Here is a 14,852-nt window from a genome sequence, read left to right on the forward strand (position 1 = left end):
GAACCATGCATACAACGAAAGGGAGACACAACTGGGCCACCTCTGTCAACGAAACGCAACGATTGGGCTGAAATTGGGAGACCCATCATCTTGTTTGAGGCCCATGCCAGAGGCTCGCTTGGGGGCCGATTTTCGTGTTTTGACCCTTTTATTGAAATTTAGCCGGATCTGACCCTTGTTCAAAAGTATTTCGGGATCTGACCCTTTTCTTACCACCATAATCCTTGACGGTAGTGTAGAACAACCTATCGCTACTGGTCCTGGCGGTAGAAACCTGGTCAATGTACCAACGCCGTCACGAACAACTGACGTGGTTAAGTGGTTACCGCCAGCGTCAATGACCGTAGGCTATACAAACCTACCGCCAAAGAGCATGGTGGTAGCTGTGCAACATGCATGCACGCATCATTCCTGGAAGGTGCAATGGTGCAGCCTTATATTCCTAGCTTTCTTTTAGGGGGTGTTTGGTTCAGAAGTCGTAGGACTTTTTCTAGTCCTAGGGACTAATCAAAAAAGACTCTCTAGTAGAGTCTTTTTCTAGTCCCTGTAGAAAAAGTCCCTCCCGTTTGGTTCTTAGGGACTTTTTAGGAACTTTCTGTAGTCTCTGGGACTAAAAAGTCCCTGAACCAAACACCCCCTTAGTATTGTCACTACCTCCCAGGAACATGCAGAACCAGAGACACACGTCATGCGATGTTTGTTTATTGGATCCAATCAATCAATCACTCTCTCTCCCATTGCCCATGCATGCACAAGGAGTACTAGCAGTAGCAGCTTAAGCTGGGTAGGCGTGCATGTAGCAGCAGCAGCTTTAACCGGGTGGGCGCATGCACATGCAACTTTCGTCTGGGAACAATGACCTGCCCTATACACTGGCGGTAGGTTATAAAGGCCTACCACCAGAATCTTTGGCGGTGGGGTATTTTCCACATTATGGCCATGTAATGGCGCAGTTAAACCTTACTGTGAGTTTGTGACAGACCGTGGCGGTAGCATGTTATACCCTACTGCCGAGGACTATGGCGGTAGGAAAAAGGTCAAATCCCGAAATATTTTCGAATAAGGGCCAGATCTGACTAAACTTACGTAAAAAGATAAAAACAGCAAATTTGGCCTCGCTTGGGGGTTACGCCATGCGCACTCAGCAGGCGTGTGGGCGCGAGCAACTCGTTTAGTACCACCTCGCCCAACCAGAAGGAACGGGAGGACGCTCAAGCTACAAATAAATAGGCAGGGCAGCACCCCAACTCATACCTTTCTCGGCCTTTTGGCTAAGATCAAGTGTAGTATCTGTTTTTATCAGTTTAATATCTGATATGTGGGTCATGTGTTCACAATGATATTAAATTTATTTTTTATGAGGAAGGGTCCACTACAGTGGCTTGCCACTGGGACCCTTAGATGTCTCCCAGGTGTTGCACTACTGCTTGGGCAGGTGCACCCCAACCAAATCAAGTTAAACAGGTGCACCCCAACCAAATCAAGTTAAAATTTAAATTTTTGGCGATGTTTGAAGTTTAACCAATGCTTTGGTTAAGTATTCGGTAGAAGAGACTGTTTGTAGGAGGTTGGCGCGAGTCCTTTCGGAAGCAGATTAGCTCAACTTTGCATGCAGCCACAGCGTGCTTGCTGCCGTTTCGAAGTTGGATGCGTGTTTTCCTCAGCGCTTCGTGCAAATCAGACCCACTATGTTCACAATCTGTACTACTGGTCACCGTGGCATTTTACTTGCTGTACACAAAGCCGCCAAGTAGTCGTCGTTACTCGTCCTGTATCTATCTCAGGGGGTAGCCACACGTTCCGTGAGTCGCCGCGACACGCACGAAAGAACAAATTGTTAACATATTTTTTCTAGTTAGTGATATTGGCAATAGATAAAAGATGTATGCAAGTAAACCATGACCAAAAAAAAGTTGTGATACAATTGTTAATGAAAAATACAATGGTGCCATTCACATCTTTTTTAACGTCGTTACTAATTAACTAGTGGTCAAGTACTGTACAGACAAGTATGACTATTGATTTTCTACAAGAATATAGTATGCTTTAGACGAAAGGAGTATATAGCATGAATAATTTGAGCAAGTCGGATTAATCTCAAACCAAATTAACGAGCTACCTATATGCTTTAAAAAAAGCTAAAAAAAATAGTTGTCTAAGCCCAGGTTCGAAATGGGGACCTTTAGTGTGTGAGACTAACGTGATAACCAACTACACCACCCAGACAAGTTGTTTTCTTTAGCCAGGTGCTGCTATATTACCAGTTTGCTTACACGGCTGTTGCATGCTTAAACGGTTAAACCAAATAATTACGTTGACAAGTTCTTTACAGTGTTATATAAAGGCTTACACCTCAATAGCTTCCCTGGATTATTTAACATACCCCCTAGAATTTATTTACTCTGCATATTTGCTTTTTATCCTAATTCATACTATACAATATAATAAAGTTTGACCAAGTTTATAGTAAAAATTTATGAACATTTACAATACGGAATCAATACCACTAGATTCATCATTGAATATTTTTTTATTATAAATTTTAATATTATTTTTTATCAACTTTCAAACTTATAAAAATAAAGTTTCACTTAGGACAAAACTAAAAACCAAAGTAAATAAAAAAAAGATGGAGTACCTAGAGCAGTGAGAAACCTAACTGAAACATACACTAGTAGAAAACGAAGCTTTATCACCGGTTCCTAAGGGCTTTTAGTGCCGGTTCTGCAACCGGCAATAAAGAGTGGAGACTAAAGCCCCCCCCCCTCAGTACCGGTTCGGCACGAACCGCCACTAAAGGCCCACCACGTGGCGTGAGCTCGCGCCGTGGTATGGGGGACCTTTAGTACCGGTTGGTGTTACCAACCGGTACTAAAGATTTTTTTTTTAATTTTTTTTCTGAAAATTTTGGGGAAAAAATTTGAACTTTTTTTCGATTTTCTGAATTATTTGATGATTTAGTCTTTAATCACCCCTCTTAACTACTCAAGTGTGGATCACTCATTCCAAATCGTCTAACTTCCCGACCAGTCACCCATCCTCTCACTCCCCCAGCCCGAGCACGCTTAACTTCGGAGCTCTATTCCTTCTACTTTCCAAGTCTGCACTTGTTGTTTTACTGACAAATGTAAGCTGTCAATCCTATTAACCCTCAACAGTTTAGCTTGAGCATTAGGTCACACGTTTCACCGTTTGAGTTTGAAACTATCATTCTAAAAAACAGTAATTATTTAGTAACACTAATATTTCTTGAATAAGTTTGACCACAGTTTGACCATAGTTTGACCACAGTTTGACCAGATTTGACCAAAATTCAAAAAATTGAAATAATTATTTAGTAACACTAATATCCTTGAATAATTATGTAGTAACATTAATACTTCTTGAATAAGTAGTTTGACCATAGTTTGACCAGATTTAACCAAAAAACTGAAATTTGAGCATATCTTTTTTTCCTTTTGGAATTTAAGGATTCTAAAAAATTGCAAACAGGCCAGGCCATGACTACCATGGTATGTTGAAAAAAAGTCAATACTATATAAAAAGTCACTGTTCACATTTTTTGGACTTGCAAAATTCTTTTTGCTTAGAATACCACAAGAGTCATTCCTCTGAGAAACTTTTCACACGAGTATTACGCCAGGCCATGCTTGTTACAAAACAAGTTTCAGACTTTTTTTGTCTCATTTTGTTTCTTCTTAAAAAAATCCCATCTCGGGTGCATTGCCCCCCACGCTCGAAAGATCCACGTCCTTATATCTTCTAGCTATTGTCAAGTTGTATGTGTGCACATAGTTATTGGGCAACATGACTTAATCGTCCGAAGTTTCGTGAAACTTGAAATCCCACGGCTTTATCATATTAGTCCTTTTTGAACTCAGCTTTCATAGAAGACAAATGTTTTTTTTTTTTCATACAACATGTTTTGGCCTTTGCTAAAAGTGTAGGGAAAATGTAAAACGGCTAGGGGACAACACTCAGGTCCTTGCTAACTACTTTCTACTTTATTATTGAACCTGCATGCAGAAGAGTTTAATCGATGAGGCCCTCATAATAATTAACTACGCACTAATTGTTCGACCACCATCAACGGTGATGACTTGGCCGGTGACGAAGGATGCCGCTGGCATGCAGAGGAACGACACCACTGCAGCCACCTCCTCTGGCTCGCCTGCCCGCCGCATCGGATTCCTCGCCAGCTCGTTCTCTTTAATTTCCGGTGGAAGCTGTTCCACGCACAAATGATCAGTTCACCAAATGATTTGTTTCTTAGAAGAGAATCCTACTACATACGTAAAAGTCTTAACTAATTAGGCTAAATAGTTTTGCTTGTGTATTTTTTGATTGTAATTTTAATGAAGACTCGGTCGGTGCCTACACTGTTTAACATGTCACTCTTGGTTGCGCCTGGGGCGACGCAGTTCACCCGGATCTTGTTCTGGGCCCATTCGGTAGCAAGGCTCCTTGTAAGCTGGTTAATTCCTCCTGGTATATTACAGACAGAAAAAATAGATGTCAGTTTTATGCCTCAGTTGAAAATTGGATCGAGTCGTGGTTATGAGTACATTCAGTTAGAGCTTCTTTGAGTTTTTTTACAAGTAGTTAGACTGGATAACTAAAAAGTTATAGTGCGATCTCGTCTCAAAAAACATCGCTGTTTGAGAAAAGGAAAGAGTCAATAGTTTGATATCTAGAAATATTGAGAAATTGCAAAAAGAATCCGTGAAATTTTAGGAAATGTTCACAAAATATCAAACAGATCCATTGAAACAATGAATAAAACGAACCGACACTTACATAGAGGTTTTTTTAGGTGATCTGTAGAGGTCGCTTTATGATTTTATTTAGTCCATCGTGCGTCGGGTAAAAAAAATCTGTGTTCTGTACAACGTCGAGCCCATATTCAAAACATATTCGGGAATTTGGAAAAGAATATCCATGAAATTTTAGAAAATGTTCACAAAAATTCAAACAGATCCTTAAATAACGAACAAAACCAACCGGGGCTTACAATACATAGATGTTTTTTTAGGTGATCTGTAGCGGTTGTTTTATTATTTTATCTAGTCCAGCGCGCGTCGGGTAAAAGGTATTTTCGTGTTCTGTGCAACACTGATCCCCCCAAAAATTGACACAACTTTCTATGGTTAGTTTTTGTAAGCTATATGAAAATAACTAAGTATCAGATTTTTTTCTCCATACATAGCTATGTTTATTCTGGTACCGGAGTTTTATTGGTCATGAAAAACACCGCGACACTAGGTCAACACGAGACACAACATTCATCAGTCTAGCTAAGGCAGGGTCCGTGAGTGCATTTTGCTCAGCCAAAAAGTATTTTGTTGTGGCGTATTAGGAAATCAAGTCATGATGAGATCATCACATTTTCAATTTTTGAAATGACTTTTTAAAAGTCCCTTATCTCATCATGACATGATTCATACGTAGTTTATGAAAAAACATTTTAGTCTTTATCTCATCTTGGCATAATCTGATTGTTTTTCTCCCACTGAAACACACGGACATATTAGCTAGTATTAAATGAAAGCATGATTGTTGTTTCAGACATTTACCTGATCTTTAAAGTACAAATAAAATCACTATTTTCTGAAAACCGTCATTATTTGAAAGTTTCAATTTTAACATGGACGCTGTAATAATACTCAAATTTCAAAAGTAGGATAACCGGAGGGAATTACCTTTTGTCATACTGTAAATTGCGAGGCCCGGGAACCCAAGCGTGCCCCCGAGGGAGGATATGTTGACGATGCTACCTCCTCCAGCGATGGAGGCCCTGAGGAGCAAGGGGTGCGCGAGCTGGCTCAGGTGGAAGCACGACTCTAAGTTGGTCGCCATGAGGTGCGAGTACTCCTCCGATGTCCACTCCACGCCCGGCTTGGCTAGAATCTGTGCCGCGTTGTTCACCTGCATAGATTAGAAATGATCCAGAGAAAAGAATTAGCCCTTTAAATCCAGTCGAACATCTTTGGATTGGGTGGAATTTCAGAGCCCATTTGCAATCTTTGGGGGTCGGCCAGCCGTGATCTCAATCTGAAGTTAATCAGATTGAAACGACAAACTCTGGAGATTTCAGGAAGACGACTTACCAGTATGTCGAGCTTGCCATCGAAGACTTGCTTGACCGTCTCCACGAGCTGCTCCCTGTGGGCGCGCAGGGAGACGTCGCAGACGGAGACGGTGACCTGGAGGCCCCTGGACTCCCACCGGCGGCGGCACTCCTCCAGCTCCGCCGCGCTCCGGGCACACGTGTGCACCCGCGCCCCGTGCCCCGCCAGCTCCTCCACGATCGCGTGGCTGCGATTCCATCGATCGATAAGCACATGAATATATGCATCGATCGGTCGATCAACGACTATAGTAGTAAATTGCATCTTCGTACCTAAGCTAGCTGATTAGATTACAGTATGATCACGTACCCGATCCCTTTGCTGCCGCCGGTGACGAGCGCCGTCGCGCCGGCCAGGCTCCACCTCTCCTCCCTGCTCATGCCACCGCCCGCCATCTCTCTCTCTCTCTCTCTCTCTCTCTCTCTCTCTCTCTCTCTCTCTCTCTCGCTCGCTCTGTCTGTCTTTCTCTAGATCTCTCTATGTGCGCGTGTTCTGATACTCTGTGCGGTGGGGTGGCAAGATATATGTAAGACAAGCCGCGTAGGGACTAGGGAGAGTTACCTCGCTTCACACGTAGCGTAGGCAGTGCGTGGCAGAAACACATGTTCCACGAGCACCGAGCTGAGCATCATAGTGTCCAGTCGTATTTGCCTACTCCAGGCAGTCAAGCCACACTCCAATTTGTAGACCGATCACTGGTTCACGGTGAATGGGAGATGGATTGGCGATTGACGATGTGTACGTGCATGCAAGACGGATGCGGGTGGCGTTTTCTCAAGAATAGCTGCCGTTTTGGATGTCGATTTCATTATTACAGCTTTGACCACTGATGACTTATCCTTGAAAAATTGTATATAAATCCAAAGTTTACTGTTAGATGCACTTGTCGGAGCTTTTGGCGGACTTTGAATCATTGCGTCGTTGTAATCTATAGAGGATAATGTGTGCATGAGTTGGTTAGAATCTTTATTCAAGTTGTTATCTCTCCCTAACTCTCTTGGCGCGCTTTTTAGGAAAAGCCATTGTTGCGACTTCATCAAAAATGGCGTAAAAGTTACGTCATTTGTTAGGTGCGCGAATATTACATCAGGTGGTTCATGTTGTTGCCACAGAGTAGCACTAGAACTCTTAGAATATCGAGGTAAAACAATGTGCTAACTTGATTGGCTTCTCTAGGGCAGTGATCGAACTTGACAATAGCAAAACCTCTACAAAGGAAGGATCATTCTTCATAAACTGCAGCAGCAACATCGATTGAGTCCCCATAGTTCTTCATAGTGTCAATGACATCCATACAGTTAGAGTACCAAAAGCTTGTTGCATCCCACTTGCCCTACTAGGATTAGACCGTTTCTCAATGCTATCGGCTCCGTCATAGCTGTTGAATTGATATTTGGAATTGGGCAATTGCTAGCGGCTGGAAATCTTGCATGGTCATCACACAAGAGAATTCAAATCCATCTGCAATAAATTAAGTTGTGAATTAATATTAGTTTCATTATTCACATATGTTATCCCAACATCGAGTGGGTTGAACGACCATCTTAAGGATGTTGCTACATGGAAGATTAGCTCTAGCCGATGTTGTCCTTTTGCCTTCTAGATAAGTATACAAGGTGCGACACATGCTTACTCTCTGAGTTTGTCATTCTAGTTGTCTTCCATGGGTAGAAATTGAGGCATGCAAGTAAGTAGGTAGACAACTTTTGCACATAATAGCAACATGTACTTTATTTGCATGCTAACCTGATATATTTCCATCTTTTATGTACCTTGATCTAGGGTAGTACGTCACGTCATACACAAGGGAAACCCTAGGCCCCCGCGTCGTCCCCTGCGGGCGACTCAGGTGGCAGCTCAATCACTTCGCCTCTTCTCCCCTCCTTTCCTCTTCTCTCCCGCCACCGCTGGTCTGGGTCACCTGGGCAAAGCCCCTCGCATGGTCGGTGGCGGGGGGCCTTCGTCCTCCCTGGCCGGTGGCGAGTAGCGTCGGATGCGAAGAAGAGCTGGGTTGCGGTGCTCGCGCGGGGTGCCTTGGCAGCGGCGCGCATGCCAAGGACAATGACACGATGGAGCTGTGATGGCCGCATGGTGGTGGTGGTCCGCGTGTGGAGTGCTTGGATCCGTGGCAACGGTCATATTGGGGCACACGCCTCCTTCCCCATGATGGGGGCTGGCATGGAATGTTGGTGTGCGCCATTTATGGTCGCTGGGCGGCGTGATGACGAAGAGCGTGCAGCTTGATCCTGGGTTTGCCCTTTGACCGGATTTGAAGATGGCGGTCCTCTCCCACATTCATCAGTCTTCCCTGCCACCCTGGGATGCTCACGACCTCCTGTTTGTCCGGATCCGGTTATTGGTTTGGGCATTGGGGCTGGGGGCTTTGAATCAGACGGAATCATTAGATACTTTATTTCTGTTGTTGCGTGTAATTCTTTTTTTAGGGATTTGTTGCGCGTAATTCTTTAGTATGGTAGTAGTAATAATTTAAATATACCTTTTGGGCCATTGGGTGCTTCTACAGTAAGGGCATAGGAAGCTTTTCTGCATTGGATGGTCTTGTGGCAAGGAACATAGTTCATCCTTCTACTACGTTTAAGCTTTCTCCATGGAGAATTTTTTTTTGGCATGACAATTCAAAGATTTGCCCTTGATTATATGCCTCTTTATGGTTTAATAGTATATTATGTGAACCATATATATGTAGGTGCGTATCGGGGGCAAAATCGAATACCCTTGTTAAGATCCAATAGTTGTGTTCGATTGTGCCATGGATAATTACCTTTTAAGTTTAGGGAAAAATTAATTATATGTATTATACCGAAGATCAATAGTTGAGAGGCTTCACTCCAAGGGATGAATATCACCACTATAGGGTGCTCTATATCGGTTCGGTTCCAAAATGTACACATCTTTATAACTTGTACACCAATATTACACAAAGCACAATAACGGCAAAGCCAACATCCAAGATCATGCATCATGGGTGCGGCCACGCTTTGGCTAGTTAAATAGGCAAATCTACTTTAGAAATACAATAAAGACTAACAACAAATCAACAATGTAGCAAAATAATTATACTAGCGGACAACACTCAGGTCCTTGCTAACTCCTCCCTCAGTGCCATAATATAAAAACGTTTTTCAAGCTAATGGGATGGAGGGAGTACTCACCTGCTACTTTACGAATTGATCAACATGCACACGAGTTTATCGGTGAGGTACCGTTAATTAACTAAGCACTAATTGTTCGACCACCATCGACGGTGATGACCTGGCCAGCGACGAAGGATGCTGCTGGCATGCAGAGGAACGACACCACTGCAGCCACGTCCTCTGGCTCGCCTGCCCGCCGCATCGGAATCCTTGCCACCTCCTTCTCTAAAATGTCCGGTGCGAGCTGTTCCACTCACAAATGATCAGTTATCCAAATGATTTGTTTCTTAGAAAACCCGATACTAAAGAGTTGTGTAGTAGGATTCTGCCAACTCGTTCTCTCTAATCTCCAGCACTATACACGCAAAAGAGTCATAACTAATTAGGTTAACTAGTTCTGCCTGTGTATTTTCTCTAATGTAATTTAAATAAAGACATGGTCGGTGCCTACACTGTTTAACATGTCACTCTTGGTCACGCCCGGGGCGACACAATTCACCCGAATCTTGTTCTGGGCCCACTCAGTAGCGAGGCTCCTTGTAAGCTGGTTGATTCCTCCTGCATATCAGGCGGTAAATTAGAGGCACAAAAGACATGTCAGTTTCATGCCTAAGTTGAAATTTGGATCGAGTTGTGGTTATGGCCATGAATACCTTAAATTAGAACATCTTTGAGTATTTTCACAAATAGTTAGTTGGATAGTTCAAATGCCGTAGTGCGATCGTCTCGAAAAAACATCGTCGTTTGAGGCATGGAAAGAGTCAAATTTTCAAAATAATCACTTGACTATTGATATCTAGAAATATTGATATTGAACACCTACAATCATGCGTGTGAATTTTTATCGAAATGTACAACATTCATTTTTTGGACCTTACAAATATATTAAATGAAAATATGATCGGTGTTTTGGACATTGAAATGATCTTTAAAGTACGAATTAAAGCACTAATTTTTTAAACTGTCATTATTTCAAAGTTTTATTTTTAACATGGACGGTGTAATTTTGAAGTATACTACTGGAGGGAATAGCGCATATTACCGAAAAAAGCTTCCGCGCATATTACCTTTTGTGATACCGTAAAGTGCGTGGCCGGGGAACCCAAGCGTGCCTCCAAGGGAGGATATGTTGACGATGCTACCTCCTCCGGCGATGGAGGCCCTGAGGAGCAATGGGTGCGTGAGCTGGCTGAGGTGGAAGCACGACTCTAGGTTGGTCGCCATGAGGTGCGTGTATTCCTCTGATGTGCACTCCACGGCCGCCTTGGCAAGAGCCTGCGCCGCGTTGTTCACCTGCATATATACAGTAGGAATGGTCAGCCTTGTAAACCCATGTGTACCTCTTTGGATTGGGTGGAATTTTAGAGCCAATTTACAGTCTCTGGACGGCGGGTGTGATCTCACAGCATCTCTAGCAAGACCCTGTATAATGTCGATCCACAAAATGCGTCTACAGTTCGTTGCAGATGAGATTTGCGGGACGAATTCGTGCGCTACAGATCAGACTCCGTATATGAAACTGTAAAATTAAAAAAAAAACATTCACGAGAGAAACTTGCAACAACATTGATCATACATTCGTTCATCTCCATACTACATTGGTCATACATAGTCCATCTACATTGATCATACATTCGTTCATCTACATACTACATTGGTCATACATAGTTCATCTACATTGATCATACTAGTGGGGGAATTTGCGGGCCCGAGCCTAGCTACCAAAATCGACGAGCTCACGGAGGCAACGACGTGGCGGAGGAGCCAGTGGAGCTCAGTCCTCGTCGGAGGAGTCAAGGTCGATGAAGAACTTGGTCTGCTCCACCTTCATCACGCGCAGGTCCGCCTCCTTAGACGCGTGCGCCTGCGACGCCGCGAGGCCCGTCTGGAGGAACATCTGCTCGTAGTCGAGCTCACGGCGGCGGTGCGCTTCGGCCTCCTCCTGCTCCCTCGCCGAACGTTCCATGACAACGCGCTCTAGGTGCTCCTCCTGCCCCGGGGGAGGTAGTCCTCGGGGCCGATCACTCCTCGACGCGGCGGCGCGTCGGCCTCGAGCTTGACGGCGAGCGGCCCGAGCTCCTCCGGCTCCCTCTTCACCGGAGTGAGCCGCGAGCTCGAGGCACCTGCGGACGAGCTCCCCGCGACAGAGGAGGCGTGGTTGCGGCGGGAGAGCTCGCGCTCGTACTCGACCAGCTCGCGGCGTTTGAACGCCGGCGGCGGCTGGATCCCACGGTTGAGCCACCTCCACGCACCCCGCTTGTGTGCGGTATCGGATCTGGCGCAGCGGCGGCGCTCCGCGTCATCCCCAGAGCTCCCGTAGCCATCCATGGCTTTTTCAGGCTCGCCGACGGCGAGAAATTGGTCAGCGGAGGAGGGGAATCGCGGCGGAGGCGGATAGGGTTTGACCCGTATCCGAGCGGTGAAACCGCATATATAGTGGTGGGGAGAGAGTTTTTGCGGGCCACGGTAAAATTTTTACGGGCCGGGCCGCGGATACGGTGTCTATTCAGGACAGAAAAATGGGCCAAACCTGTATACTCGCCGGAATTATACGGGTTCTATGGGTCCTCAATCATTCAACTACTGCTGGTTCTTCGGATAGGATCTTCAATCACGGTGGGGACGAGTACTAATAACTTGTTTTGGTTAGACCGGTGGTCAGGCTATAAACCGTTCACTGAACGGTTCTACGCGTTATTCAGTATTTGCGCCCGCCCGCAACACACCTTGTGTGCGGCCCTGGTGGACCTGGGGGGCATAGTCTGCCGCCGCACCTTCGACCCGTTAGCGCGGGACCAATGGGAGGAACTGCTTCAATGCATTGCCCTCCACTCTCCCTCCCTTGAGGAAGATTCGATTTCCTGGTCTCTCGAACCAGGTGGGATTTTTCTGCCAAATCCCTATACCATGTGCTAGTGGCTACCCTGGGACCGACCGAGATGACTCTCCTCTGGGAGATTAAGCTCCCTTTGAAGATCCGCATTTTTCTTTGGTAATGGGTGTGTGGCTGCTTACCCTCGGGTACTGAGGTCCGTAAGCGGAATGGCCTAGGTTGTGTGGAGTGCCGGAAGACTCCAACCATATTTTCTTCCGATGCCCGACGACGATCTTCTTTTGGAGTTGCCTCCGGGGATACGGTTGGGGGCGCCTGGTGCCACGACAATCTCCCTGACTTGTTCCAGGCGGTCCTAAGCGGGAGGCCAGGATGCGCCCCACCCTTTCGGTTGTGGTGGGCGCCAGTGGCGGAGCTAGATGCAGATTACGCCTGGGGCTATGCCATGTTGAGTGATAAACTTCTATGATTTTCTATGCTTTGCATGAAGAAATTACAAAGGAAGTTGTTTCTAGGCCTGGGCCTATAGCCCTAGCCGCCCCAGGCCTGTCTCCGCCACTGTGGCCCGATGGCCTGGACGCTATGGACTGTGCGTAATAAATTAGTGATTGAGCATGTAATTCCATCTCGTGCGACTGACTCGATTTACAAATTGTGTAGTTTCTTACAGCTGTAGAGACCGCTTAGCAAGCGGCCCGATCGGGGCAACATCGACAGGATCACTGCAAGTCTACGCGCCACTGCCGGATCCATGGCGCCGCCGCTACCCCCTCCACCGCCAGAGCCAGATTAGCTAGCTTGCTACTTTCATTTAGGGGTTTGTTTTGCTGTGCCCCCAGCTGATCCTATTTGACCTCTTCAACTTTGTTTTGCTTTGCCTCTCTTTCGACTTGAACTTTGAGATCGTTGTTGTTGTCGGATGTTGTTGGTGCGGTTGCTTTATAATCTAAAACGAATAAACTCTTTTTCGTTAATTATACGGGTTCAGCTTTTTTACGGGGTTTGCTAGAGATACTCTCAATCCGAACTTAATCGGATTGAACCGATGAACTCTGGAGATTTCAGAAAGACGATAAGCCCAAGTCCTCGAAGTTATTAGTTACCAGCATGTCGAGCTTGCCGTCGAAGACTTGCTTGGCCGTCTCCACTAGCTGCTCCCTGCTGGCGCGCAGGGAGACGTCGCAGACGGAAACGGTGACCGGGAGGCCCCTGGACTCCCACCGGCGGCGGCACTCCTCCAGCTCCGCCGCGCTCCGGGCGCACGTGTGCACCCGCGCCCCGTGCCCCGCCAGCTCCTCCACGATCGCGTGGCTGTTCTCCACCCATCGGCACCGTCATGCAGACAAGCACATGAGTATACGTACATAGGACTGTACATAGCATGCTCGTACGTAAGAAGATTATAAAATTGCGTACCCGATCCCCTTGCTGCCGCCGGTGACCAGCGCCGTCGCGCCGGCCAGGCTCCACCTCGCCTCCCTGCTCATGCCGCCGGCTGCCATCTCTCTCTGGCTAGATCACTCTATGTGCGGCGTGTGTGCACGTGTTCTGATACGAGTGGAGTGGCGAGATATCCTCAATAAGACAAGGCCCGTACGCAGGGAGAGTGCCCTCGCTCCACACGTAAAATAGACCGTGTGTGTGTGGCTGTCTGGCTGAGACGCATGCTCCACGAGTAGAGCAGAGTGTCCAGTCGTTTTTTTTAACGAGGCAAAAGATTTACCCTTTTTATTGATTAAGAAGAAGAGAATTGCCCGGTTAATTAGAAGAAAACCGAATGAAAACCTAGATACAAATCCCAAATGGGCAAACGCGGACGACCTGGCCACAACAACGCCAAACAGTCGACCACAGCGTCAAGGACATGGCAGCTTCGATTTTGCTGATGAGTTTCACACGAAAAAGTTGCTAGCCTCGCACCGCCCTAATCCAACGCAACATTCGGAGAGCACCGCTTGCTGAAAACTGTCCTCATGGAGTCATCGTTGCCACAGCGGCCCTGCCGACCGCAACTCCGACTTCTCTGTCACAGCCAGAAGCATCGGACCTTATCCAGTCGTATTTGCCTACTGCACGCACGCCACAACCACACACTGACACGCACTAGTACCTAGTACCTCGCAGAACGCAGAGGATAACACGATAAGTCCAACAGTGTACGCGTCGTCCTATCACGGTCACATCACATGACGCTCCATTTTGGAGCTGCATTTAAGCGTAATAAGCGACCAATGCGCCTCACTTTGTAGACCTTTTTTTAGGATCGCCTCACTTTTTAGACCTAATCTAGGGGTGATCATGTGCTATCACGTATGTGGGCCGGACCTACTGATTCAACGTCCAGTGAAGTTTTATTTATTTTTTTGTTGTTTTTAAACTTTTCAAAAAATAACTTTCAGGAGACCAAAAAATCAGAAAAAATAAATGCCGGTGATTTTCAAGTCCAAAAGCTTCCAGGAAGCACCGGAGGGCTAGAAGGTGATGCCCGTGAGCGCCACATGCCCCTAGCTCGCGACTAGGGGCGCGAGACAGGCTGCATGGGCCCCATAAGCACCCCTCCACCATCGACGCCCCTGGCTTTATACTGGCCCAAAACCCTGTCTCGTATCTATCGAGGAATTTTTCCGCACCGCACCTCTCTGTTCTGCAGGCTCTGATCGATCTATAAATGACAAAAAAGGAAGCACCTCTTTCCTCAATACGTAATTCTTGCTCGGAATCTAATCTGGAGGTCTT

The 14,852-nt window shown here is 46.1% G+C and overlaps 2 protein-coding genes and 2 non-coding genes across 4 annotated transcripts; 1 reads left to right on the plus strand and 3 right to left on the minus strand.

Moving 5' to 3' along the window:
• The first annotated feature begins 1,250 nt into the window (after window positions 1-1,250).
• On the plus strand, window positions 1,251-1,446 carry LOC123081104 (U2 spliceosomal RNA). Its single transcript, XR_006438628.1, has one exon. It is a non-coding gene; the product is annotated as a U2 spliceosomal RNA (small nuclear RNA).
• A 706-nt stretch (window positions 1,447-2,152) lies between these two features.
• Window positions 2,153-2,226, minus strand: TRNAV-CAC (transfer RNA valine (anticodon CAC)). Its single transcript has one exon. It is a non-coding gene; the product is annotated as a tRNA-Val (tRNA).
• A 1,586-nt stretch (window positions 2,227-3,812) lies between these two features.
• On the minus strand, window positions 3,813-6,619 carry LOC123080088 (noroxomaritidine/norcraugsodine reductase). The gene is made up of 5 exons (XM_044502956.1): window positions 6,438-6,619; window positions 6,108-6,315; window positions 5,700-5,925; window positions 4,379-4,485; window positions 3,813-4,226 (listed from the first exon to the last, which is right to left on the minus strand). Exons 1-5 carry the CDS (start codon window positions 6,521-6,523, stop codon window positions 4,062-4,064), a joined length of 792 nt encoding a protein of 263 aa, XP_044358891.1. The 5' UTR covers window positions 6,524-6,619; the 3' UTR covers window positions 3,813-4,061.
• Window positions 6,620-8,981: 2,362 nt separating this feature from the next.
• LOC123080089 (noroxomaritidine/norcraugsodine reductase) lies at window positions 8,982-13,754 on the minus strand. Its single transcript, XM_044502957.1, has 5 exons — window positions 13,533-13,754; window positions 13,220-13,427; window positions 10,351-10,576; window positions 9,735-9,841; window positions 8,982-9,527 (listed from the first exon to the last, which is right to left on the minus strand). Exons 1-5 carry the CDS (start codon window positions 13,616-13,618, stop codon window positions 9,363-9,365), a joined length of 792 nt encoding a protein of 263 aa, XP_044358892.1. The 5' UTR covers window positions 13,619-13,754; the 3' UTR covers window positions 8,982-9,362.
• Window positions 13,755-14,852: the final 1,098 nt, after the last annotated feature.

The sequence above is a fragment of the Triticum aestivum genome, chromosome 3D (genome assembly GCF_018294505.1).
Source record: "Triticum aestivum cultivar Chinese Spring chromosome 3D, IWGSC CS RefSeq v2.1, whole genome shotgun sequence".
NCBI classification, from domain to species: Eukaryota; Viridiplantae; Streptophyta; class Magnoliopsida; order Poales; family Poaceae; genus Triticum; species Triticum aestivum.